This window comes from Lipotes vexillifer, unplaced genomic scaffold (genome assembly GCF_000442215.2).
Source record: "Lipotes vexillifer unplaced genomic scaffold, Lipotes_vexillifer_v1.1 scaffold1209, whole genome shotgun sequence".
NCBI lineage: Eukaryota > Metazoa > Chordata > Mammalia > Artiodactyla > Lipotidae > Lipotes > Lipotes vexillifer.
In genome coordinates this window covers 446,561-473,548 of record NW_006786251.1, presented here as the reverse complement: position 1 = coordinate 473,548, position 26,988 = coordinate 446,561, and the positions used below count along the sequence as shown (strand labels likewise).

Here is a 26,988-nt window from a genome sequence, read left to right as displayed (position 1 = left end):
CCAAAAAAAAAAAAAAAAAAAAAAAAAAAAAAAGAGTTAAGAGGGAAGAGGAATACGATAGTACGAGGACGCTGACCCACTCAAACTTTAGTTCTTTCTTTTCTTTTCTTTTCTTTTGGTTGCACTGCGTGGCTTGTGGGATCTTAGTTCCTGGACCAGGGATCGAACCCGTGCCCCCTGCAGTGGAAGCACAGAGTCTTAACTACTGGACCGCCAGGGAATTCCCAAACTTTAGTTCTAAAAGTCTAATTCTAACCTAGAGTCACACAATAAGTAAGGGGAAAGTTACTTAGATTCCAGATGCTCATGCATTTCACTTTTCGTTTTGCAGTTTGCAAGGACTCCTGTGTACATTCTGAGAGGCTGCTAAAAGGAAGGAGATGTTGTGTCGACAGTGGAGGGGCTGTGCCACCCACTTCCCGAGGTCCCCGTGTGTGGCACAGTCACTTCTGGGTCAGGCTGGAGGACCAGCGGATGCTTGGAACTCCATTATCTTCTGGGATGGAAGGAGGCTCAGGGCTAGGCTGCCGAAGCCCAAGGTAGAGAATGCAGTGAGCTCTCTCTCCTGCCCTCCCCACCCCCCGCAGCTGCCTCCTCCATCAGGAAGGAGCAGATGCTGGGTCTTTCGCTTCAACCCTTTGTTTTCCAGCATCTCCTGGCAGCAGTGGTTGTCCTTTCAAAACACAAAGTAAGTTCTGGAATATACTGTTTTCTTGCTTTCCTTCTCAAAAGATGTGAGAGCAATGGGGTAAGTTGAGACAATGGTTAGATGAGCAATGGGTGACATAGGTGGTCTTAAGAAGTGCATGTCGGGCTTCCCTGGTGGCGCAGTGGTTAAGAATCCACCTGCCGATGCAGGGGACACGGGTTCGAGCCCTGGTCCGGGAAGATCCCACATGCTGCGGAGCAACGAAGCCCGTGCACCACAACTACTGAGCCTGCGCGCCACAACTACTGAGCCCACGGGCACAACTACTGGACCCTGGGCTCTGCAACAAGAGAGGCCACCGCAATGAGAAGCCCGCACACCGCAACAAAGAGTAGCCCCTGCTCACTGCAACTAGAGAGAGCTCATGCGCAGCAATGAAGACCCAAAATGCACCCGCCCGAAAAAAGAAGTGCGTGTCATTTTAAGGGATTCGTGTATCTCTCACGGGAGGGCCACCCACTGTCTTCTTTCTTCATTTCCCTAACTCCAGGTGCCGGTAAGATCCTGGTTTCATAGATGGTCAAAAAGGAATCAGGCTTAAATGGCAAAGTTTGCACATCTCTTAAGCAACGACAAGAACAAGTAGCTGTTATCCCACAGAACAAATGACTCTTTTCTGCTCAGGATGAATTTTTTTTTTTTTTTTTAAGAGTACAAAGTCAATTTGACTCTTTCCTCTTAAACATTATTCTGTTCTTTGTGGCTAGATGTACCTCTTTTTAAAAACTGTATTGCAGTTTACTATTCCTTAATCCAGGCTAGATATAGTTTCTAAAGTAAGCACGCATGACTCAGTGTTGGAACCTTTCCAGATGTAGCAATGAAAAACGTCCCCTGTGATCTTGGTTGGGTTAATAAACAAACCCATCCCAGAAAGGAAAAAGAATTCTGTGTCTTTCCTGTGAAGAGCCAGAAAACGACAGGGTTGGGACAGACACTGTAATTTTTTCCTATTTTTATCAGTACTCCTTAACCCTAATCCAGAAATTACCCACAGTCACCTAAGTAAGATTAGATGTTATACTGACTTGGTCAAACAGACACCAAAGAAGAGAGATGGAATGCAGGTGGAAAGGTTACTTGCACTGTTCTCATTACCTAAAACCTATGCCCCTTTTAAAGAAGACTAGAAAATGAATAAATTACGAGCCACAAACTAGCCCTGTGAAATCAGGCACTAAAATGGTTCTTATGTACAGAGAAATTAGGTTGCTACATTCAAAGTGGCCATGTCATGCCCTTTGGTTCCTTCTGTTCAGTCTTTCTCAGCTATTCGTCTAGACTCAACCCCATATCCAGAGCTCACTGGTCTTGGCTCTTCATTACTTGGATGTATAAGGACCCTGTGTGCAAAACAGGAAGGTGCTCACTGCCCCCAGGTATAAAGCAGTGCCAGCATCATGTATATGTTGTACGCAAGGATCTGGCCTCTTCCTTCTCTTACACCAAAAGTGCTTTTTTTTTTTTAATTTTTATTTATTTATTTATTTTGGGGGGCTGCATTTGGTCTTTGTTACGGCGCGTGGGCTTCCTCTAGTTGCAGCGAGCGGGGGCTACTCTTCATTGTGGCGCGCAGGCTTCTCATTGCGGTGGCTTCTCTTGTTGCGGAGCATGGGCTCTAGGCACGTGGGCTTCAGTAGTTGTGACACGTGGGCTCAGTAGTTGCAGCTCACGGGCTCTAGGTGCGCGGGCTTCAGTAGTTGTGGCGTGAGGGCTCTAGAGCACAGGCTCAGTAGTTGTGGCACACGGGCTTAGTTGCTCCGTGGCATGTGGGATCTTCCTGGACCAGGGCTCGAACCCGTGTCTCCTGCACTGGCAGGCGGATTCTTAACCACTGCGCCACCAGGGAAGCCCCACCCAAACTGCTTTTCACAATGCAGGGCAACAAGCACCTGTTATTGGTTTGTTTTCTGTCTCCTACCTCTACCTACAGGGTGTGCACATACAAGGTAAAGACAGGCCAGGCCTGTTGTCAACTCTCATCCTCAGTGTGCTTCTGGCCCAGGTGCTCGGACCACCCCTTCCCATGTGTTCACATCTTCCCTTGGTTCTCTAACCCCTCCTGTTCCAGACCCTCTGCCCACCATCCTGCCTGCCCCCGGCCAACCATTTTCGGTGCTGATGTTCCGTGGTGTCACCCTCCACTCTCTTCTCTGTAGTAAGAATCCCAGTGTCGGGGGCGGGGGTACGGGTGGCCAGGTGAGATCCCACTTCCCCATGAAGCAGGTCAGACGTTCTGGGTAGATGGGCAGGGACTAAAAGAACTGGGGGTGTGGGGGAAATCTTATTCAAAATTACAATTTGTTGGGCTTCGCTGGTGGTGCACTGGTTGAGAATCCGCCTGCCGATGCAGTGTACACGGGTTCGATCCCTGGTCCGGGAAAATCCCACATGCCGCGGACCAACGAAGCTCGTGCACCACAACTACTGAGCCCGTGTGCCACAACTACTGTAGCCCACGTGTCTCAGAGCCCGTGCTCCACAAGAGAAGCCACCGCAATGAGAAGCCTGCACGCCGCAACTAGAGAAAAGCCCGTGCACAGCAACCGAGACCCAATGCAACCAAAAATAAATAAATAAATTTATTAAAAAAACAAAATTACAACCTGTTTTGGGCAAATTAAGAAACCACCTATTGACCTTAGTCAATAAACATGTTAATTCCCTGACAGCTCTTCAACAATTCCTGTTCCCACTCGTGCCACAGGCTGCTACAGCTGCTCATCTGTCACAGCTGCTTGAGGAAAAAAAAGACACTACGTGAGAGCTACTTATTCTGGGTCTGAACCCACGAGGTCCTGGACGTGGCAGTTGCTGAGGTCAGCAGGGATTCCCAAATGGCCTGTGCTCATCTGACTGGACCTTCCCAGGCAAGTTTCTCCCAGGGCATCTGCTGGAACTCACTCGTCTGGTTTCTCTCTCCATTGTTCACCACTCTCTCTCCATATCCTCTAGCACTCCTCTTCCTCTTATTTTATTTTATTTTTTTGGTACGCGGGCCTCTCACTGTTGTGGCCTCTCCCGCTGCGGAGCACAGGCTCCGGACGCGCAGGCTCAGCGGCCATGGCTCACGGGCCCAGCCGCTCCGCGGCACGTGGGATCTTCCCGGACCGGGGCACGAACCCGCGTCCCCCGCACCGGCAGGCGGACTCTCAACCACTGCGCCACCAGGGAAGCCCGAGCTGGAAATTCTTTTAAATTCACGAAGTATTCTTTGAGATGCAGACACCCCTTGGGAGAGTCATTAGAAAGCTGTTTATCGAGTCAATACGTAGCCTAGGGCTGTCTCAGTGAGAAGGGGTATAATGGCAGGAAAAGGGAGCAAGGAAGCAAATTTTCTCCACCTTGCCTGTTCTCAGAAACCTGTAAAAGTATCCTGTCCTTTCAGTCTCCCTCCTCTTGGATGCAGCTGCACAAACACATATTGAAGAGCTGCTGTGTGCAAGGCCCTGTACTAGGTTCTGGGGATACACCAGAGACTAAGACTAGGTCTCTGCGTCTGGTATTTCATTTTGACTTTATGCCGAGAGTAGCATGCAACTATGTAATGTCTGTTTGAAAGGTCAACTGTAAGCAGAGAGATATCAGGCAAAAGGCTGGCTGGATGTTAGGATTTAACAGGTATTTGTAAAACGATACAACTTCAGGTGAAGGGCAATTTCTGCGTAACAGTCACCGCTCCCTTGGAGGACCTGGAGGCAAGGTAATCTCCAAGGCTTCTTTCCAGATCCGTAAAGCTAAAAACATAATAGTCTGGTTTATTTATTACGATGACCAGAAGATCAGGATAGTCCAAAGCATTCGGTGAGAAGAGGTCCTATAGGACATTTCCCCCAATGAAAAAAATTAATTCTTGGGTTCTATATATAAGAACACAGGTCACGTTCAAGTAGCTATGAAAGAGGTGACCTAATTCCACAGACTTTCACATCTGTCTTCTTGTCCCACTCTGCCACTAACCTGGTTGGGTAAGTCACTCAACGTTTATTTGGGCTTTACTCTCTCATCGGTTTAATGGAGAGCTTGGACTACAGGTTACTAACCTGCCCTTTGAGTTCTCTAAAATCTGTGGATTTCACTTTGCTGGGGCTTCCATTAGGCACTGATTTGGGTACAAAGCTGAGGTGAGCCTGACTCTCTCATGATATCTGATGGAACGTTAGTGCTTTATTATATCTCAAACCTATACCTACTGACAATTATTTTAATTTTTTTAGAAGTTTTAAAATACGTTTTAATAAATAATGTATCCAAAGATTTTGACCCACTACATAAAGTGAGAGTCTCACTCTTTAAGAAAAATATACAGATTTTGATGAAGAATTGAAATTCTGAGAGGCTCAAGCCTGACGTCAAGCCTTTAGACTTCTACTGTTTCAATTCCAAAGGACCAGTGGATAGCAATTTTAGTACACATAATTAGTTTTTTCCTGGGTCAGACAGCTTTATTCTGCTTCATTAACCCCTTCTGTGCTCCTTGATGGATACTGGAATCTGGTTTCCAGAGTTTTGGATTTCCTTTAATAGGAAACTTCACAATCTGGTAGACTGTGGTATACCGAACTGACAGTTATATCTAAGTGTACTTAGACTCTTGCTTTTTTCTTTTAATATTTAGTGTCTACATTTGATCCTGAAAGAGCTTCTAGTGTCCTATCAGAATTGTAAGAAGCTAAGAATTAAACAATTCTTCCCAGCAAGGGTTGTGTCACCCAGTTATTTCGTAAACCTGTCCAGTGGAGCCCTATTTCACAGAGCTGCCTTCTGGGTTATTACTTTCCATGGCTTAATTCCAGTTCTCATTATGTCCCATCTACAGTTCTTTAAATCTATTACTATAACCCAACCCACTAGAATCCTGCAAGCTAAAACAACAGTATTATACATTTTTTTAAATTGACAGAATACATTTTATAGGAACTTAAAACGTAAAATCATCGTTGAACCAAAGCCAATGGTGAAGTCTCCTGGGAGGGAGACTCAAATTAGATGACAACTCGAATCTTAATCGCAATTTTCTTCTTTTTTTCCTTTTTTCCTCCCTCCCTCCCTTCCTCTGCTCTCTCCCAATTTCATTTTTTCTTTCTTTTTAGTTACAAACTGAATTGCAAAACATAAGACTCTAAGTGGTACTAGAGTCAACAAGAATTTTGCATGTATATTAATTTTATATGCGTGTCACGTATTTTTTCTGGGAAAGAAGAAAGTAGAGCATTAAGGTATTTGTGAATCAGTCTGGCCCTCTGAGGAGCTCTGTTTACCCCTTACCCGAAGAACATGCGGGCTTATCACCTGCTTTATCTCTGCTGTGCTGACACTTCAACCTCTGTTCTACTCTGTAACTTGGCTCCATTGTTCCCTTAGGCCATTAACTGATAACATTTTGAGCCTAATTTTTCTGAAAATTATTTTTTGAGAAATTAATCTAAGTGTTTTTTTTTCACCTATACTAGTTTCTCAGAGTGGATCAGAGAGAAGGAGAAAGCAAAGATAAAAGAAAAGAGAAAGGAGGAGGAAAAGAGACTGCCTTTGGCACGCCTCCTAATATTCCTCTCAACTTTTATAATTTAGGATTAAAATTACACTTTCCCATGTTACAAACTCATTCTTCTTTTCTTAAGAAAAACCGGCAGCCTATATTGCTTATTATTTTTATTTGCTTTTAAAAGCCGCTGATATTCTTAGCACCTGGGATACCTCAAGAACTTACTAGTTCTTATGTAGAGAGATTCACAACATGCTGTGGTTTCACAGAAATAAACATTCGCCTCCGTCCGTAAGGGCTTAATGAAACAGGCAGCACCAAATCAGCCTACAGTGGCAAAGCCCTGGCAAGACTAAAGTTGTAGGGATCCTTTTAGAATTTAACTTTCAAAATGATTTGTTGCAGGATTTGGAGTAAAATAGCAATGCTAGTTCATGCAGCAGAGAATGACACAAATATGTGATAAAGGGCTACTGTGGCTTACTAGACCTCATGAAAGCAAAACTTAGGGACATTAGCCAATAGCAATATTAATAGGAGTCAATTAAGTATATATTATAACCTTGGAAATATCTTCATCTTCAATCATAGATTTTTAGTATTTATCATCTATGGACAAAGCAATAGCCCTGTATACTCTGCTTTGATCAGACTATACCTCGAACATGGTGTTCGGTTCTGGCCACCTCAGTGTGAAATGGATACAGACACAATGAAATGTACATAGGAGACTGACCATGATGGTATGGGAACAGGGGAAGGGAGTGCCAATAGTATGCCCAGAGGAAGAAACACTGAGAAGAAATACAAAAAGCATTTTTAAATATCAGAAGGATTGTTACATGAATGAGGCAGCTTTTGTTGTCAATAGTGCCAAAGAGATCAGAGCCTGAATCACTGAGTTAAAGCCTGAATCAGTGACAAGGATGCCCCCTAAAATGAAGAATTTTTAAAGTCAGAGTTGTTCACATGGAATAGGCAGTCTGGGAATTAGGCAATTCCCATCATGGAGGCATTTGGGCATAGGATCTCGTAACAGAGGTAATTCCAGCACTAGGTGACGGTTGTTCAGACTGAGTGACCTTTAACCAACTCCCTTTCAACATTAAACGCTACAGCATTATGAAGTCAAGAGCCATTTTATTCCAACAGCCCCTGGACACATCCATAAAGCAAGGGCTGAGTTTAAAGAAAGATGGATAAAATGAGAATGAAAATTTGCTTATTCATTTCAAATTCCCAAGCTGAGATCAATTTAAAGGAAATGATGGTCATTTCTAGTTAAACAGCTAAATGAAATCTCTTCAAATGAAGAGATTCAAAATTTCTTCTTTTTGGAAATAGTTATCCACATGTATAAGGTTGTTACATGGTCCATTCAAACTTGGCCTCTCATCAATGCAGCTATTTGGGGATATCTTGTTAGAAACTAGCAAATTTTTAGGTCTGTGACTGTCATATTAGATCTCATAATAATTTCACTTGACACCGTATTTTGTGAGTGCATGCGTCTTTGTGAGAACATCACTTTCCTTTTATCTTCTGCACAGGTGAAATTACTCTGAAAATGTTGCATAAGAAAGCAGCGAAATATAATATGACAGTAAGGCATATTACTCGTAGAGTCCTAACGATGATGCAAATATTATCCACTGGGTGATAAACAGAGGTAAACATATAGTTGATGGTTTACAGAAAAAGAAAGAAAAATGATGAGTAGAAGCCTTTAATATTTATCAAAACAACATTTACAAACAATGAGACAGGTACTTTCAGGTCCCTAAATGACCATCAAGACATTAGCTCTCCTAGGCAGGCAATCCCTGGCTACAACACACTTACACTTGGCAGTCACTGGAACTGAAAAAGCGAAAGTGACTTTGGATAAGGTAGGCTTTCCCACTATTTAGGTTTCCAACGAAATCTGGACAAATCAAAGAAGGAACCGGTAATTACAATACAGACAACCCAGAGGCAGAGAAAGACTAGATGCACTAAGACTGATCCAAGAGAAAAATACAACATGAGAGACGGAAAATGGAGAAGCAATCAGAACACTGTTTGGGAGAGTCAAATGATGCAGAAAAGAAACATAAATACAATATAAATTCTAGTCTAAGTAAACGTTTCATTATTTCAGGAAAAAGGCCAAAATTTGCCATCTTTATCATATTTATTTACTTGTAAAAATGCTATTTTTTCCAATGAACAATAAGGATGTCATTCATTAATATAACTACATAACATGACCTGTTCATACGCACTGATTTTTAAGTAAGGCAGAAAATTAGTAGTTTCTTTTAAGCACATGAAGAATAGTTACAATCATCTATAATTTGTCTCTTTCATGAAATCAATATTGAAAACTTACATTTTGAAAGCAGTTTTGTTCGGGTTGAGGTTTCATTATGAGTTCAAGTTCAAAAGCAACTTTCACTGCAAAGCTTAGAGTACATCTTAGAATGGGCATTTGGTCCCTTCCCTTATAAACCCTCTCTTATTAAAAAACATATTTTAGATATGAATATTAATCAGATTTTACTTTCTAGATTTTCAAATGTGAACAATAAAAACAATTTTTATGCTTAATAGAAACAAATAGTAAGAAAGTGATCCAGATAGTTAGTAACACTTGCATTTTCAAACTGAAAAACGCGTTCAAGGAGAGGAGATTCAAAGAGACTAAAAGAAGACAGTCAGTGATACCAAATACATGATGTTTAAATGATACATTAATTAATAATTGCAAGATAAAATGAAAAGTTAGTAACTCAAGGAAGGGTTACATTTCAAAGGTAAGAAATGGGAGATAAAGCTGGTGGTTAAATTTTATCACAATAAAAATTCACAAATACCTTCTTCAACATCTGAGATATATTCGCCATCACTGAGCATTTCAGGGGCGTTGGCTTTACGAACTGCATGATTTAAGTGAACAATGTAAGTGTGAAAAATGCATATGCTCTTGATACTACAACGCAACATATGAATGCTTCTAAGAACATTTTGCAATGAATTTTCTTCAGGAAAAAAAATACAAAGTCACTCTTTGTTACTACGAACTCAAAGGGGGTTTTCATACCTTCATCATCAGACATGTCAAGAACTTCATTCATCGTTTCGGGAACATTCATTTTGTGCTTCTCTATGACAGTCTAGTAACAAAGAAAGCAGTCATTTTAGTATGAGCAGACAGGACATTTGACTGAGACTATTCATTTCTTCCTAAATTAATCTGTTGGTTTACTGTGGGATTTGTGTGTTGAATATCTGGCAGGCCCCCTCATACAAAATGACATCAAAATTATGCCTTCGTAGCACCAAGTTCCTCACCATATACATGGCAGAGAACAAATACAAGGTGAAAGAATTTTAGTGGCAAAGCGCACCAGCTTAAAAGCTTTAGGTCCGCAATAAAGCTTTTCAAAGGAAAAAAAGGAGAGAGAGATTTCATGGTCTTCACGGATCTGCCACCCCGTTCCACTAAAAGTCTTAGCTGATGATAAGCGAAATGACTGGCAAGAAGCCTGTCTTTATTGCTTGTGCCAAGCCAGCCCCTTCTCGTTTTCCCTTCCTATGTGTACGTTTTTGTTTTTGTTTTTGTTTTTTTGGCGGTATGCGGGCCTCTCACCGCTGTGGCCTCTCCTGTTGTGGAGCACAGGCTCCGGACACGCAGGCCCAGCGGCCACGGCTCACGGGCCCAGCCGCTCCGTGGCATGCGGGATCCTCCCGGACCGGGGCACGAACCTGTGTCCCCTGCATCGGCAGGCGGACCCTCAACCACTGCGCCACCAGGGAAGCCCTATGTGTATGTTTTAATTTCTAGAATAAATCACAATATTGAGATTCCAATAACTTTTACAACCATGTGTTTGCAGGAAATATTTTAGAGGTAATGCATTTGCAGGATAATTTTAACTGCCACAAAATTTTAAAGAATGGTATACAGTATGACAGAGCAAAGGCTTTACTGAATCTTTTAATTGCTCTTTGATGACTTCTCGCCTAGATAGATTGTATCCATCCAAAGAACACTGACAGTAGTACTTGTTTGAAAATATTAATGACTTAATACGTTTTAGTTTTGAAATGAATCCTCTTTTAATCTGAGCATACGAAAGACTAATGGTACAAGTCACGTTGAAGGAAAGCATTATTTTGTATTTTTTCCAGCATGTAATACTGTAATTGAACATTTTCAAAAACTAAATATTTTATATTAGAACAGTTTTAGATTTACAGAAAAATTGCGAGGATAGTAGAGAGTGTTAACCCAGTTTTCCCTATGATTAACACATATTAGCATGGTACCTTTGTCACAGTTCATGAACCAATATTGATTTATTATTATTAATTAAAGTCTATATTTTATTCAGATTTCCTTAGCTTTTGCCAAATATCCTTTTTCAGTGCTAGCATCCCATCCAGGATACCGTGTTATCTTTCGTTGTCAATCTCCTTAGGCTCCTATGGCTAAGTTTCTCAGACTTTCCTTGTTTTTAATGACCTTGACAGTTTGGGGGTGAACTGGTCAGGTGTTGTGTAGAATGTCCCTTAATTGAGATTCGTCTCATGTTTTTCTCATTGATTAGACTGGGGTTATATGTTTTGGGGAGGAAGACCACTGTGGTAAAATGTCATTTTCGTTACATCACATCAAGGGCATATACTGTCAACACGAACCACCAGGGTTGACGTACTTGGTCATCTGGCTGCAGCAGTGTTGGTCAGCTTTCTCCCCTGTAATGTACTCTATTTCCCCTGCTCTCCACACCGCTTTCTTCGGAGGGAAGTTACTATACTCAGACACACTTGAGCAGTGGGGAATCGTGAGCCACCTCTTGGAGGGGAAAGTATTTTCATAAATTATTCGGAATTCTTTTGCATGAGAAATCTGCCTCTTCCTCCACAGTCATTCAATCATGTATCAGTAATGAACTCATGGATATATATTTTATACTTTGCACTATACCCCAATACTATTTTATTTCTTTTGTTCAAATTGTTCTGGCTTTGGCCACTGGGAAGTCTTTCAGTGGATTCCCGTGTCCCTTTAACGCGTCCCATCATTTTGTGTATGTACGTTTATTTATTTACTTACAGGGAGGGCCTTACTTTTTGGCACTACCAGAGGTTCCAGGCTCATCTTGTATATTTCCTGCCCCAGTTGTAGACTGTGTCATTTCTCCAAGGAGCCCTGGTTCCCTCCATTAGAGAAGGCCGTTAGAAACCAACATCTGAGTGACAGAAGTACTCTGCTCGTTGCTACTGAGGGAATTTTAAACAATGCAATTTAAATAGCTTAATTCGTATCTTTTGGATATCCGCTTCCGGCCACTCAGTTTCCTACTCTGCCATGATTGTAATGTCATTAACTAAAGCATCTTTCTCAGAATTGCCATATCCAATATGGCACTCCTATCAAAGATGCAGTATTCTTTTTAAGGCTGCTGAAGAACTGATGCCTGCTTAAGGAGACAATGGTCGCTGGGGGCTTCCATAACGTCTGAACAGAGACCCACCTGCGGGCGGCTGCACTGTGCTTAGTTAGCTTAAGGGCACACACCCCACCCTGAACCCCGTCAGTCCTCTCTGAGCTAGATGACAGGCAACTGCAAAGGCAGGGCTGACAAGGTGGTGTCTCAGCTTGAAATAGAGTCTCAAATACCACAGAGCTGGACTAGGTCTTAGGGACTTCAATGGACTCTCTTCTAGTCAATGTGAGCGTTTCATTCGGCGGAAGCCTCATTTACTTCACCAGGCAAACTGGACCTTCCTGTTAGCGTGAGTAATCTTTTCTCTCTGGCAGAAAGTCACCTACCAAGTCAGCTGATGATGTTGAGTGAGAAACGGCATGACTCCCGTGCACATTCTTTCACTAGGAACCGGAGCCCTAAAACCCTTTTCTCTCAGTCCATTTCCTGAGGCTGTAACTTTACTTTCCCTGTCTGTAACTTTATCTTCTCCTAAAGCTCTTTTTTGATATCAAAGAAACATTTTGAACTTTCCTAACAGGTGAGAAAATCACTGACATTTGATCAAATAAGATTTATATTTTGAACTATTATACCATCTTCAATTCTCTAACATTGAAACAGAAGTTTCACATATTGATTTCAGTGACTTCAAGTCTTTTACAGCATTTGGTGACACTTGGTTGTTATTTAATACCTTGTCCTCTCCTTTCCTGCTCTCAAGAGAGTTACATGGCATATCTATAAAATTAAGGTTAATAAACATTATTTATTTAAACTCTTTTCTCGAGAATTTAATGATAGATTTTAAGATGATGAAGTACTCAAGAGGTACATGAAAGCAATATGTAGGAATTTATTTCTATTCCGGCTATATCTTAAAGTTAGAAACGTGCCCTGGTTGACAACCATTGCTCTAGTCCGTTAAAGCTACTGTTTTCTCTTTTGCAAATTACAACATTTCTCTTTTGTGGTCAGCAGGCTGAAGTTTTAGTTTCTAAGACCTGTACACAGCCAAATAACTCAACCGGCAGGTAGCAACAGAGTCCTTCAAGCCGTGGTGTTTTGTACGACGCACTGTATATCCAGACCGCAGACGTGAACCATGCCTTCTTCGTGTTGGAAGGTGGCATATGAGAAAAGGAAGCACAGCTGATAATTCCAAGTGCTGCAGAGTCCTAAACTGACACTGTACGGACTCAATCTCGGGCCTGTGTGTTGAGTCACGCAGTCAGGAATAACTCAAGTAAACCTCTGACGTGGGGCAATATCTGCTATTGATTCCAAAGTTACCAAATCCTGATGGACTTCAAAGGCACCAGACGGGGTTCCAAAGAAGTGATTTATCCTAGAGGCTGGCAGCCTGTAAAAATATGTGATGCAATAAGGCCTCCTGGTAGACTTACTTTAAGTTTGAATACAACATCCTATTGTTTTTCCTACGAAAACTCCAATGGGTGAATGGAAGAGAAATGAGCGTGGTGGGGAAAACTGATTTGGATCCTACCTCTAGTGTTTCTCCAACAAGGCAAAAATATTTTTACAATAGTGATGACAATGTACCCATTATCATTTGCGAGTTAAAATATTTTAAAGAACCAACTTAGAGTTTTCATCTTTCTTGCATTGTCAAAGAAGGATGTCAAAACATCTCATTAAAAAAATTTTTATATCAAAATAAAGAAATACATTCAGCTTTCTATGGAACTAAAACCTCTGTAGCTTTTTGAAAGGTATAACTTTTGGAAAAGGTACTTTTAGTGTTTTGAACTTTTCTTCCCATCAGAAATGAGAGTTTTGCTTTGCTGACTGCCATTAAGGAGGTGACAGCATTTGGAAATACGGTGCTTAGTTTCTGAATGGAGGACAAAAGGTTCATCTCCCCAAAGCCTGGAAAAATCTACAATCTGAGAACTGGCTCTTGGGGTAACGGGGTTACAAGGTCTGGCATCCACTACTCACAGTCGTGGTCACAGTCTCTTCAGTTACCACCTTCAGGGTGTCCACCACTGAGATGTAGCCAAGCCTCCGGGCAATGGCCAGGGCAGTGTTCCCATTCTGGGAAGAGGGAAACATGGTCAAGGAATTACAAGTCATTCCACGTGTCTCAGCGCCTGTGTGTTTCCACACGTTTGCCTTTACAAATGTAAGGCGAATGTCTCACCAGTCCTTTCCCACTGTCATACCCAAAACGCTGTTTCAGTAAAGACACACCTTGCACAAAACCCACCTAACCTGTCTCTACTCATACAGCAGAGTCTGGGCTGCTACACATGGAATCCGAGAGGCTTTTTAATGTTTTATGTAATCAAGGAAACAAACACGTGCTTCTTCTTATGTATGTACTCCCTACTGGGTAGCAGTGGGTTTGTAGTCTTTTGTTTTTTGTTTTTTGCGGTACGCGGGCCTCTCACTGCTGTGGCCTCTCCTGTTGCGGAGCACAGGCTCCAGACGCGCAGGCTCAGCGGCCATGGCTGGCTCACGGGCCCAGCCGCTCCGCGGCATGTGGGATCCTCCCGGACCGGGGCACGAACCCGTGTCCCCTGCATCGGCAGGCGGACTCTCAAGCACTGAGCCACCAGAGAAGCCCGGTTTGTAGTTTTTAAGTGGGAAACATTAATCACATCTCTCTCTCTGGACAACTCACAACAATACAGTTATTGTCCTTTTCCCTTCATTCTACTGAATGCTCTGTTTATGCCTACTAAACATAGAAAGTCAAAAAGCAACCCTGTCCAATAAAAATGTAAGAAGACACCAGCACCCAGGCCCAGCTCCCCCCTCATCACTTAGCTGGCCTTTTGCTCTTACCACAGTGAGTTCATTGGGGGAGGCATTGTTCTGAAGCAAAACATTGATTATATGCGTGTGTCCCTGTTGAGCTGCTTGGTGTAATGGCGTATACCCATTCTGTAGAAGGAAGATGGAAGAAAAGACTCTTACTTCCTTGGACACAAGATCAATGACTTGGTAGATACAAAGGAGAAAGGAGTTTACCTTTGTTTTGGCGTTCACTTTTGCAGAATGCTGGAGCAGGAAGTTAACAATCTTGATGTTTCCATAGTGGCAGCCCACATGTAGTGGTGTGTATCCCATCTGTAATTATATATATATATATATATATATATATATATATATATTTTTTTTTTTTAAAAGAAACGTCCTAAGTATACTTTCAGTAACAGATATCCTAAATAGAAGCAAAAGTGTTATTTAACCTTTCTTAACGAGGCAGAAAGAGGGTTTGTTTCCCTATATAAAACAAATGTCATTGATAATTCTCAGAGCTAATCTAAGGTATAAATAACAATACCACCTCACATGGAAATAGTTACTAAATGTCCCAAAGTGCTCGCCCTAGCATCGGCTCATTTTATTCCCATAACAACTTTTCAAGATAGGACAAAAAGATGGAACAACAGACAGCCTAGACAGAAGGATCCAGTGGCTTCTTGCAGAGGGTCAGAAGCGTGCTCAATGGACAGACTTGGACTAGCATTTATTCAACACTCTACTTTCTAAGAGCATAAAATTGAGGTTAAAAAATATGAAGTGGTTAAGTGATCATGAAAGCAGTAGATGATGATCAGAATGCGTGACGGAGATACGAAGGATAGAAACACTGAAGCAGGAGAGGCTGGTGTGAGTTCAGGAGGTCTGCGATGTATGAACTTGATCTAGGAATAGATGCTCTAGTTAAAGTCTTCTGCCTACCTAGCTAGAGCCCCACACTTTGAAAACCACTCATTTAGACAAAGCAATGGATTGCTTCTCCAATTAATATCCACTGACCCCTGAGGGGCTATAAATTCCATCTATTAAAAAATATATCGTGTGTGTATGTATGTGTATGTATATATAGATACACACACACACACACACATATTCTAGATAATTATTTTTTTAAAAAAGGATATTCCAGATATTTTTTCTAGATGGCCATAATGTAACAGACTCCACCACACAATTTCAGTGCCCATGGCCAATCTCTGTTTATGACGACACTGGCAGCACCAGATCACTGAAAGGGAGAGTACAGACTTTTAACATTTCTAAATGGGCATGGGTCAGGGGTCCATGTTTTCAAGTGTCTGCATCTTGTATGTGATGGCATTAGTGTGTATTTATGGTGACTCTGTGCTACAGACTGAATGTTTGTATCCCCTAAAAGTTGTATGCTGAAACCCTAATCCCAGTGTAATGGTATTTAGAGATGGAACCTTTGGCAGGTAATTTGGTCATGAGGGTGGAGCCCTCATGAATGGGATTAGTGCCCTTATAAGAAGAGAAAGGAGACAGCCTGCCTCTTCTCTTTTCTACCTGCTACCAGCACCTTGATCTTGGATTTCCCAACCTCCAGAACTCTGAGAAATAAAGGTTTGTCCAGGCTATAGTATTCTTGTTATAGCAGCCTAAACTAACTAAGACACTCCAGCAAATGGGTGTATTTGAATTTGAAAAGGGGACGTCCGGAACACAGCTGACTGTGGAAGGTGAAGACACCTCAGCAGGGATGTGCTGCCCTAAAGAACTGACTCTGGTTAGATTCTATTCCATGAACTGAACTGTAAGTGCAGCCACACTGACCAGACCCTGCTGATAAGCTCACCGTAACCACATGTATATGAGTCTGACTTAGGACCCCTAAAGCTGCTTCATGCACGATGAAGGGTATCCCATTTTGGGGACCAGAATTCACTTGCCTGCTTTGCAGGGTTCTTTCTTGGTACTGAGGAGCTCAGGATACTGTGTTAGGAATCAGAATGCTGCTTAGGGAGGGAGGCATGAAAACAGTTTTCTCCTACCAGTTCTCAGTACAATTAGCTTAACTGACTGAAGTAACATTATTCCCAGTGTTAGTGGCAGAGGACTGATCCCAAGCCAAAAGATTACAGAAAATATTTAAAATTTTTAAATATTAAGGAACTCTTCAAGTTTCTGGTCAACATGCCTGAGCAATGATGCAACACTTTCCAATGGCTGCTGTGCTACTGTATTGATCAGATTTTTAAAAGAAATTGAATTATTCTAAGTACTTTAATGTACAGTTTCTTCTCATCCTCACAGCTTCACTGTCACTCCTAGTAAAACCCTAAGTCATTATAGTGGACTGTTAGGACATGGTTGGTCTGGACCCTGCTCTCCACCTCCCAGCTATTACATCTCTGAGCTCGTCTCCTACGAGTCTCTCCCTTGTTCACGCTGCTCTAAGACATTGGTCTTCTTGCTGCTCCACAGATACTACAGTATTTTATTAAAAATACATATGCATGCCAGGAAGATTTAGTTTTCATCCAGAGAAACCAAAATTGGGGCTCCTCCATTCATTGAGGGTCACAAAGTTCCCATGGTAAATGGCACCTTGCACAAACATGCCCAGAGAGATGTGATTTGGGAAATTCCCTTCAACTAGTGGCAATACGTTTTGGAAAGACCAACTCTTCTTTCTTTAATAACTAAGGAACAGTCATAGTTCAGATAACTGAGCAGTCTTGGCTTGCTTTTTTCACTGTTGCCTACTTATACCATCATTACAAGCTGAAATTAAGTCATCTTCTTTAGGCAATACTGAAAGGGTATATTTGTGTAGGAAGAGCAAACAGGTACAGATGGAATATTCAGGCTGCTGTTTCTGATCTATGGTACCTGAGCATGAGATCTTACTGAGCAGTAGTTAGGCGCCTCCCTATGCAACATGGTTTGAGAAAGCGGGAGCAGGAAATCCACACTATTTCCTCACCTCCTAAACCTGTGCTCTCTCGAGTCTGTCTTTGGCCTTCCTTGCACTTAGCACAGTCTTCCTCAGGGAACACACCCACTCACAACTACAATTATTCCCTGATTGTATTTCAGTTAAAATTTTTGTTTTCAAATTTTTTTATGTTGATACTATTGTTTTAGGGAATACCTTTCTCTTGTCACATGTTACACTAAATATTACTTAATAATATGGCAGGCTGTAAGATATTTCTATAAATAGCTTTTTCATAATTTTAGTTCAATAAAACTGATTGAGATTGAAAAGTTGCATTTAGTAACAGACAGAGATTTTTCCTTTAGAAAACAAACTCTGAAAATAAACTCTCAGTATCTCACTTCCTGAAGGTGCTACAGTTGAACGTCTTAGCATGCTAAAAAGGGAAAAAAAGTTGAAAAAATTTCTCCTGTGATTTTTTTACTTTATTGTTCACCTCCAAAATTAGTGTGGGGTTAAAATGGAAAACAAAACAAAGATCCTCTCAGGGACTACAGAAGAGTCAAAGATTATGAAAGAGTATTTCCGTAATGATAGAGGAAAAATAAGGCAATCGTCATCTCCATCCCTAACCCAGCCTATCCCACTTCTGACATCCCTTATAACTTCTCTGACCATTTCTCTTTCTACTGGCACCTTCCTCTTAGCCTACTAACATACTGCCATACTTCCAAACTTGGAAACAATAATCACTCCTTTCAAATATTTTCTCCTTTCCTGGGTCTATATTCTCTTAAAGCTTCTTGAAAAAAACCCCATTTTTATTCACCATTCCCTTCCATTTTCCCCATATCTCACCATCTCCACTACTCCAGTGAAACTGCCTTCTAATAACCCTGCTGCCACTCCAGCGCACGTGTTTTCTCTTCTGTGTTGCACTCTCCTTGACAGTCTTCAGTTACTTGGCATCCATGTCATATTCTTTCCCAGTTTCCCTCCTGCCCTCAGTCAGGCCTGCTTCCTTCCACCTCCTCCATCCACTTTAAAATATCGTTGATCCTAGGGATTTTGTCTTTGATTTCCTCCACACTGTTCCTCAATGATCATGTCCACATTCACAATTTCAACTGATACATTTATTCTGACCACGTCCAAATCGGTATCTTTAGTCCAGACGCCCCTCCTGTATCCCAGACCAAAGCTTTAGTCATTTACTAGCTGTCTCTACCTAGAGAGCCCCTAGGTCATGTAAGACTCAACACACCCAACACAGAACTCATGGTGCTGTTTCTCCAACCAGCTGCTTCTCCTTCACTTCCTGTCTCACTGAACGGGACTTGTGATCACCTGGTTACAGAGCCACATCCTTAGATTCGTCCCGAATTTCTCACTTTTCCTTAGTCCCTATATACACATGGTCTCAAGTCTTACTGTTTGTACTTGTTAAGTATTTCTTCAATTTCTCTCTTGTTTACCAACATCCCACCTGCCCCTTGCTTGAGGCCTTCTCTATTCTTCATCTGGACCTCGGCAATTGCCTTCTAACGGCCCCTGCTCCAAGCTCCCTTACCAACTCGTTCTTTGCATTGTCTCCTAGGATCTTTCTAAACCAGATATCTGATCTTATCATCTTCTGTTTACAACCTCTCAAGGCTTCCCAGTACAAACTGGATTAAAAACTTAAGTGTGGCACATCAAGGCCCTCTGAGATCATCTTAATTATCTAGCAGTATCTTGGGGCGTGCCCCCAATTTTTTCTCGTGTTCCTGTGATGCTATAGACCCCTTCTATACTCCCACCTTTGTAAATAACTCAGTTAACGCCAATAACTCTAAGTTTATTTATTTATACATGGGGTCAAAATCAGGCTTTGGACCAGCTAGCTATGTTACCTTACATGAGTAATTCCTTTTCTGTGCCTCAGTTTCTGTAAAACAGGGATACTAATTTTATCAACCTTATAAGAGAGTCATAAGGATTAAACAAATTAATAAGGGTAAATGCTTAGAACAGTATCTGACACAGAGAAAATGAGTAGTAAATTTTGCTATTATTATTACATTTTCATTGTTGCGTCTCCCTCTCTAGACTGTGAATTCTGTGAGGACAAGGAACGTATCACCCAGGTAAGAATCGAACAACTAGTAAGAGCTCTAGAAACAAATGTGAAATGACTATGTATCAAATAAACATTTTTCATGATTTTACACACGTTAAAAGAAAGCTAATTTAACTATTTACTTGCTAATCAGTACCTCCGAGAATCAGTGCTTTGGTGTGCTTTGGGGTGGTCTACATCAAATGTTTCCAGAGATTCTCCTTTTAAAAAGCAAAAGAGGGCTTCCCTGGTGGTGCAGTGGTTGAGAGTCCACTTGCCGATGCAGGGGACGCGGGTTCGTGCCCCGGTCCGGGAGGATCCCACATGCCGCGGAGCGGCTGGGCCCGTGGGCCATGGCCACTGAGCCTGCGCGTCCGGAGCCTGTGCTCCACAACGGAGGAGGCCACAACAGTGAGAGGGCCGCGCACCGCAAAAAAAAAAAAAAAAGAAGTGGCTTCATTTCAGCTGTACGACACTGAACATTAAACCCTGTGGCCAGCCGCACAATTTAGTCTGAACTGATCTGGTGAACTTCAAATACAAAGTGAGGTGGCGATATGGTGGGTCAGGAGGCCAGTGGGAAGGCTGCACGGCTGTTACCAGGATGTTCTGGTCTCTTCCCCACAAGAGAAAAGAGCTCCTGATAATTTAATAATTACTATTTTAAAATTGAAGCCAGTGACTCAGATGGTACCGTACATTCTACCTGTCGGCTGCTTGGGGATGTCATCTTTACCAGGAAGAATTTGGAAGCTCATGGGACACGATCAACTCCTTATTTACAAGGCTAGGAAGCAAATCCAAGCAACCCATCTCTTTGCACTCCTGCTCTACTCAACTATGGGACAATCATAGCCTCACTTCTTTTTGGTGCTGTGATCTTTGCTGAGAAGAAAAAGGATGAGAAAATTTTTTTAAGAGACAGAGAGATGCTTTCTGAGTTACATCACTTGTAAAGGGCAGGAAAAGGTACATGCTTCAGAAATATTATACTGAGTACAAAAATGATTACAGACTGTGACCCGAGTTGGACAGGGTTAGAAGGAAACCCTGGTGGAGACGCAATACTCTTAAACCGTGGGGTTGCTTTCGCAAATCTAGAACGGAAGGTTCACGGCGCCATTTCTTCTCCTTCCAACCTGCCCTTGAGAACCACTGCCTTACTCCGTGACTGAATTTTGGTGGTGCATATGTTGGATGTGTTGAGATAAGAAGTCCTGAGAAACAGAACCCTGTTATTGCCTTCTCAAAGTTTTAGTTTATAAAGGGAGAGGGAATCAAATAAAATGTTTATAAGTCTGTGTGTGTATGTGTGTGTGTGTGTGTGTGTGTGTGTGTGTGTGTGTGTGTGTGTGTCAACAGAACAACACAGGGTGAATCTATTTACCATGAAGTTGCAAATTTCTAAAGTAAAGATTTCTTTTCTGATGAAAGTGTACAAGCACAGTAAAGAATATAAGCTAAATCCAGTCTGAGCTTTTCAGATTGAAAAATGCTTGTATTTTCATGGAAAGTAACAAGAAACCATTCAGCCACTACTGTTGCCTTTGCTGGTTTCTTTGTTAAACATTCAGCTATCTAGGAAGGCATTCAGGGCTAAGGGGTTCTTTTAGAATGAAAAATTTGGAAACAAACAGAATAGAGAGAACTGGGCACTTAGGCTACCACAGAGGCCATGGGGACTTGAAGGGCACGAGGCATTTCAGAAATGGGAGTGAGGGAGGCTACCTGGGTCACAGCTCTATCTATGACTACTCCAGCCAGGGACCATTATACTTACTTCACTATTTTAATACAGAGTTTAAAAATCATAAAGGATCTTGCCTGGTCACGTCTCTTTTGGGCAGATTCTTTCTAATAGAATGCAGTATGGGTGGAGAAGCCACAGCCCTAGAGAGTCAGAACTCGGTGCAAAGGGTGTAGTCTACTCAGGCCTGCTTCCTGTGCTCGTCCCGTAAATCCAGCCTGATTCTGGTGTCTGCAATACCTTTCTACCTGGCTAATTCCTGGTGACCCTTCTACGTTATTAATATCTTCAATATCTGTCCACACACCTCAGAATCCATCTATATTATACACAGAAATGTTCGTATTCACAGTATAATAGGTAATAAGTATTCATTTTTGTGTCAAAAATGTGACCCACAGAAACAAAGTTACACTTAGAAGTAGATACAAGTCTGATATGAAGAGTAACAAAATTAAGTGCTGAAAGAAAATATCCAGAGAAAGACTGATAGGAAGTCCTATCTTTGATGATGACACAAAACATCCATTCGTCTTATGTGAGTTTGAAATGGTGGCATTCTATAAGATTAATCAGAAATTTCTTTTTGAAAAGATAACTATTTTGGCTGAGAGAGGGAAGGAGTTGCTAGCGATCATATACACCATAAGAAATTTAGCAAGTGAGTAGTAGTTGAATAAAACTTAATGTATCCTCTTCCATAGACTATGCCTGAACAAAGTTAGAAGTCATCAATTACTGACAACTTTTTTCTGTATGCATTTCTTAAAACTCAGTCACAAAAATTAAAAAAGGTACAAGCTTTCACACTCTGCCCTTGATGGGCAGATGTGTTGTAACGAGGATTAATAAATTGCATTAACGCAGGAGGCAGCAATATGCAGCTACATAAAGTATTCAGGCCAGTAAAGGTAAAAGCACCTGGGACACCACAACCAGAGACACTGGTGTCCCTTGTGCAGATACACGTTTGAAATACTGAGTACAAAAGATATGATGGAAGATTTATTTTTCCCCCTAGAAAACTGTACTTGTTCCATACAAGGAGTCACAATGACACTGTGGATGGGCACAATCTTTTTGTGTACCTTTGTCTGGACGTCCACGTGTGCCCCCTGGTTTACTAGGACTTCGGCCACATTCACTCTGTCTTCTTGAGCAGCCAGATGGAGTGGGGTCAGACCACTCTGCAAAAGATGAAAGTGGTCATCTCACAGGAGGGATGGAGGACACACAGGCGTGCTGGAGAAACAATTTAGGACTTCAAGAAGAGTAAGTCTACAATTTCTATGTTTAAAACAATCTATAGGGGCTTCCCTGGTGGCGCAGTGGTTGAGGGTCCGCCTGCCGATGCAGGGGACGCGGGTTCGTGCCCCGGTCCGGGAAGATCCCACATGCCGCGGAGCGGCTGGGCCCGTGAGCAATGGCTGCTGAGCCTGCGTATCCGGAGCCTGGGCTCCGCAACGGGAGAGGCCACAACAGTGAGAGGCCCGCGTACCGTCTATAGAGTAAGTTTATATACTAGCGTGTGACAACATGGTTATCTGCAGGCTTAATGAAGAATTTCAAACATCCTCAAAAGTGGAGGGAATGGGCTGAACCTTGTGTACTGATCACAGATGCAGCAATTATCAAGGTTTTCCTACGTCTGCTTCATCCTGACCTACCTCCTGTTTGTTCTTTGCTTTGCGGAAGTATTTTAAAGCAAATCCCAGACATTATATCATTTTCCTCTTATGTACTTCAGTGTTCACTTTTTTAAAACAGAGGCTTTTTATTTTTTTACAAAATTATGCAAGAGTTCTAACGCACTACCAACGCATTACTAGCTTTAGAAAAATTTATGAAAATAAAAACTGTTTATAAATTGAATACTGACATATGATGATATCATTTTCTCCATTAAATATTAATACCCAAGGCTGACAAATATTTTCTTTATGTTGCTTCTGGGTAGGAAAAGTGGTCTGTGAAATGTTATATAAATGCTGTCTCATGAGAATGTAATATGAAGGCTATCTCGTGAAAATCTCCAGGTCATTTAATGAGACCAGATACTTGAAATTGACTCTACCACAGAATGGACAGGCTATGTGGTTATCCCAATGGCCAAGGAAAGAATCACCAAGACTGCACCCTGGTTTAAAAATCCTCTGTAGCTGCATTTTTCATAAATAACATTTAAGAGAAAGTAAGCTGGTGTAAGTGCGTCCAGATTCTTTTCTTTCATCCATTATGAGCACACAAGTTAATGTCCTGAGTCCTAACAGCCTCTTTCTCCTCCTCTGCCTCTGTGTAGCAAGGCCATCAACCTGTCCTATTTGTCAGAGGAAAGGCATGAACCAAAAGCAGCACCAGGAAGGGCACAGAACCCTCGAGATGCTGGACAGTATTTATTTAGGGGCTGCCATTCCATCAAACTAATGACAGGACTCAGGAAGAGTCATTCACTCTTGACTTTCTAACACTCTTTACAGACTTTTGGAAGAAGCTCACCCAAACTGGATAAAAGAGGAAACAGGAAAAGGAGGACTGGTGCCTTCACTTGAAATCCAAGAAAAATAAGCCTGGGGCCAAAACTGGCACCACCCAAACACTGACATAATCATAGAACAATGTTCCACGTTCCACTTCAGAGGCAACAGATATTTGCAGCTGTAACATTCTGTAAAAGTGTCACAATCCCCTATTTTAAGTTTGAGACTTTCCAAACCTTCTGAAGAACTTTACTGAGTGGTTCTCAGCGCAGCTGGGGGAATGTACTGTGGCTGGTGCCCTACTTTCTCGCGTTCCCCCGTGGACATTCGTGCTGTCCACTCTACCTTTGGCCTGGAGTCACCTCCAGCTTTCCTGGGCTTCCCTCTCTCTCCCCTGGTCTCGAAAAAGGCTTCACTGTTATTATTTATGTGCGAACCACCTACGTGCTCACTTCTGCCGAGAGCATCATAATCCTGCATTTAAACTCGTTTCTCGTCTGTATTCCTCAAACCACTGTGAGCTTCTTGAGGCAACTACTGCACCTTTAATCCTTGTATAACCAGTCGAGCATCTAGCGTTTAATCCACCCACTAATCGACTGAGTCAGAGGAAAAAGCAAGCATCTTTCCGTAACATAGTATAAATTAAATAAAGAAAAAATTATTTTTACACTCATGATTTAAAAAACAAAATGTGATGGTTAAAACAGCCCTGTGTGAGTTCAGAAGTTATCTATTAACCTTTTATAAAGGTTTGGAGCATGGCTCATTTAAAAAATGGCATTTATTGGGCACAGAGAGAATACCACCAACTAGGAATAGCAACAGCTCTGCTTCGTATTCTATTGGCTGGGTAAAGAAATATAGCTACTTGTGGTCTGCAAAATTCGTGTGGGAAAGTGGGAACGTCAAAAGCAAAATTGCATCAGATCAAACACTGGTACTTTGGCAGGAACTTAGGTTCATGGGCTCTTTTTCTTAAAAACCTGGGAACTGCTGGTGAATAGCAGGAAGAGAAATAAGTGAAAACAATCAAGTGTTTGGTTCAATAATACTTTTCACGAAAGCTAAATCTTTCTTTTAATATTCATTGTTTAGCAAGTGTGAAATGGGGAAGTGGGACGGGGAAGGGGGAAGGGGTGGAGGGAGAGTAACTGATGTTTAAAACTCTGGCAGCTTAGGAAAAATGGACAGAAAACCTGTCAGACTCCTTATTGAATAGAGCTCTGCTGATTTTCTGTTTTCACACTGGAACTTATTTAATACTTGATGCAGAAAATGACTCCTGAGAAAGGAAGCAAAGCCTTACAAATGCCTTCTTATTAGACACTTCTAGGTACTGTGAAGTTCTTGAAAGTTCCTTAAGTACAGTGTGCTAACGGGAATTTCCTTGGTGATATATTTGCTTAGGTAGAGTTTGTCCAGGAAGGTGGCTGGACATTTCCAGGTTTTCTCGGTTTACTACGTCTTTTGGTCCTCAGAATTCCCTTGGCTGATCTAGCCTACCAAAGCAGACACTGAGAAATTCTTTCTGAAGTGTTCTCAGCCTAAATTTTTAAAAAATGATTTTAAGGTGAATTCAAGGCTAAATATGTATATTGCCATGGGTTAGCTAAAGGAATTTCAAGGAAAAAAAATGTTTATTACACAGTACTTTGGTGTCAAACCTATAGAAAATGTTCACCTGTTAACCAGTTGTTCAGGTTTGTATTCTCTCTGGGAGAATTAATGAGATACAATATTCTGGGCTCCTAAGAAAAAATACACTGATGGATGCCAGAATGTGCTTCAATTTGAGAAGGCCACGTCCTCCATCTCATTAAGACAGGTTGAATTTTGCAGCAAACTATCATAAGGCTGGTCTATATATTAGTATATGAACCTTAGAAATTCAACAGCTCAAACAAATCCTGATTCTAATGACTACTTGAAATTGCTTCGTGATTCCCATTAATGCCGAGGCATACATTCCACAGGAGTGTTTAAAAAGAAAGATATGAGAAAAGCAAATCAGTACACGAGAAAAAAAAAAAAGAAAATTTTGTTTGGTTTGCAATGATCACAAAGGATTTTCAAGATACTAAAACTGAAAAAAGATTTTCCTATTCCCTTACGTATGTCTTTGGGTTTATAGAATTTGTTAAATTACCACCTTGGGAATTCAGATGAGTGCAGAGTAACCTTTTCCCCAAACTGTGAAAAGTCTAAAATTAAGACAACTATTCTTTCTCTACTTAGAAGAAGGTGCTGAATGTTAGTCATCTTCCTGACATTTCTGGGAAGTAAAGACTGTTGTCTTTGTTTATTAGAGAATGAAACTGAGGCTCAGAGATGTCACATAACTTGTCCAATCAAGTTACACGTCAAGTAGGAGTCAGATTTAGGATTCATACCCAGGAAATTCAAAGCCTCTGTGATTACAAAACACAGGCCACATATATTAAAATATTTAAACTACTTATTATTCATTGCCATAAAACTACTGCTATCTTGAAACTCTACTCCAATATCTGAGCTATGGCTGAGAAATGTCATAGCTGTGCCATCACCATCCAGTAGAGGAGAAGCTAAATAACAGGGAGTTTGGATTATCGGGAATTTGGGGACACTTGCAGGTTTTTTTTAATCTGAAGACTAAGGAGTATCTGTCTTGTATTTTGGGCAGATCTCAGACTCAGGTATTAATAAGCAGGTCAGCAAACCCAAATTCTCTGCTGTACACAGCGGAAGCAGTGACCTCCTTAACATGTCTCTGGGTAACTGTGGGCTGGACTTTCACAAAGCTCTTCACTAACCATGGGGACGTCGAATGTGAGGTCAGGGGAGTCTGAAGGCTTCTGGGAAAGGAGACTTAGAAAGTTCCCCGGCACTGCCAATTTACCTACAGAGACTAACCTTTTGATCTATGGAGTAAGAGAGCTACTCTAAATTTCTGTTGTTAAAATAAACTCTCTGAAGGCAGACCTGTTTCCAGTTTCCTTTTGTAACCTAGGACTTAAAACTGGGACAGGCAGTAGGTACCCCCCAAATGTCTGTGGCATAGATCAACTTACAACTTTTCATTTACAACCTACAACTTCTTATTTACTACGTTCTGGTTGCCCTTTGACTTTACATTATAACAAAACTTCACATTACTAGAACAATTTTGTGGACCTCATTTTTATGGCTCTGTGTTACTCACCAGTATGACTTCGCAGTTATTGACTTAACATTCTCTTATTGTTTAAACAGATTTTTTTCAAGTTCTTCCTATGATAAATAACATGTTGGTACAAACTTTTGTGCATACTACACTTTATA

At 41.5% G+C, this 26,988-nt stretch overlaps 1 protein-coding gene across 1 annotated transcript in view; it reads right to left on the bottom strand.

The window, feature by feature from the left end:
• Positions 1–26,988, bottom strand: part of ANK3 (ankyrin 3) — a 322,709-nt gene that overhangs the window by 99,154 nt on the left and 196,567 nt on the right. The window contains exons 18-24 of the mRNA XM_007458433.1: positions 24,894–24,909; positions 22,297–22,393; positions 14,666–14,764; positions 14,480–14,578; positions 13,631–13,726; positions 9,277–9,349; positions 9,050–9,112 (exon numbers count right to left, since the gene is read on the bottom strand). Of these exons, the coding sequence (XP_007458495.1) occupies positions 9,050–9,112; positions 9,277–9,349; positions 13,631–13,726; positions 14,480–14,578; positions 14,666–14,764; positions 22,297–22,393; positions 24,894–24,909 (543 nt within the window). The remainder of the gene's footprint in view (positions 1–9,049; positions 9,113–9,276; positions 9,350–13,630; positions 13,727–14,479; positions 14,579–14,665; positions 14,765–22,296; positions 22,394–24,893; positions 24,910–26,988) is intronic.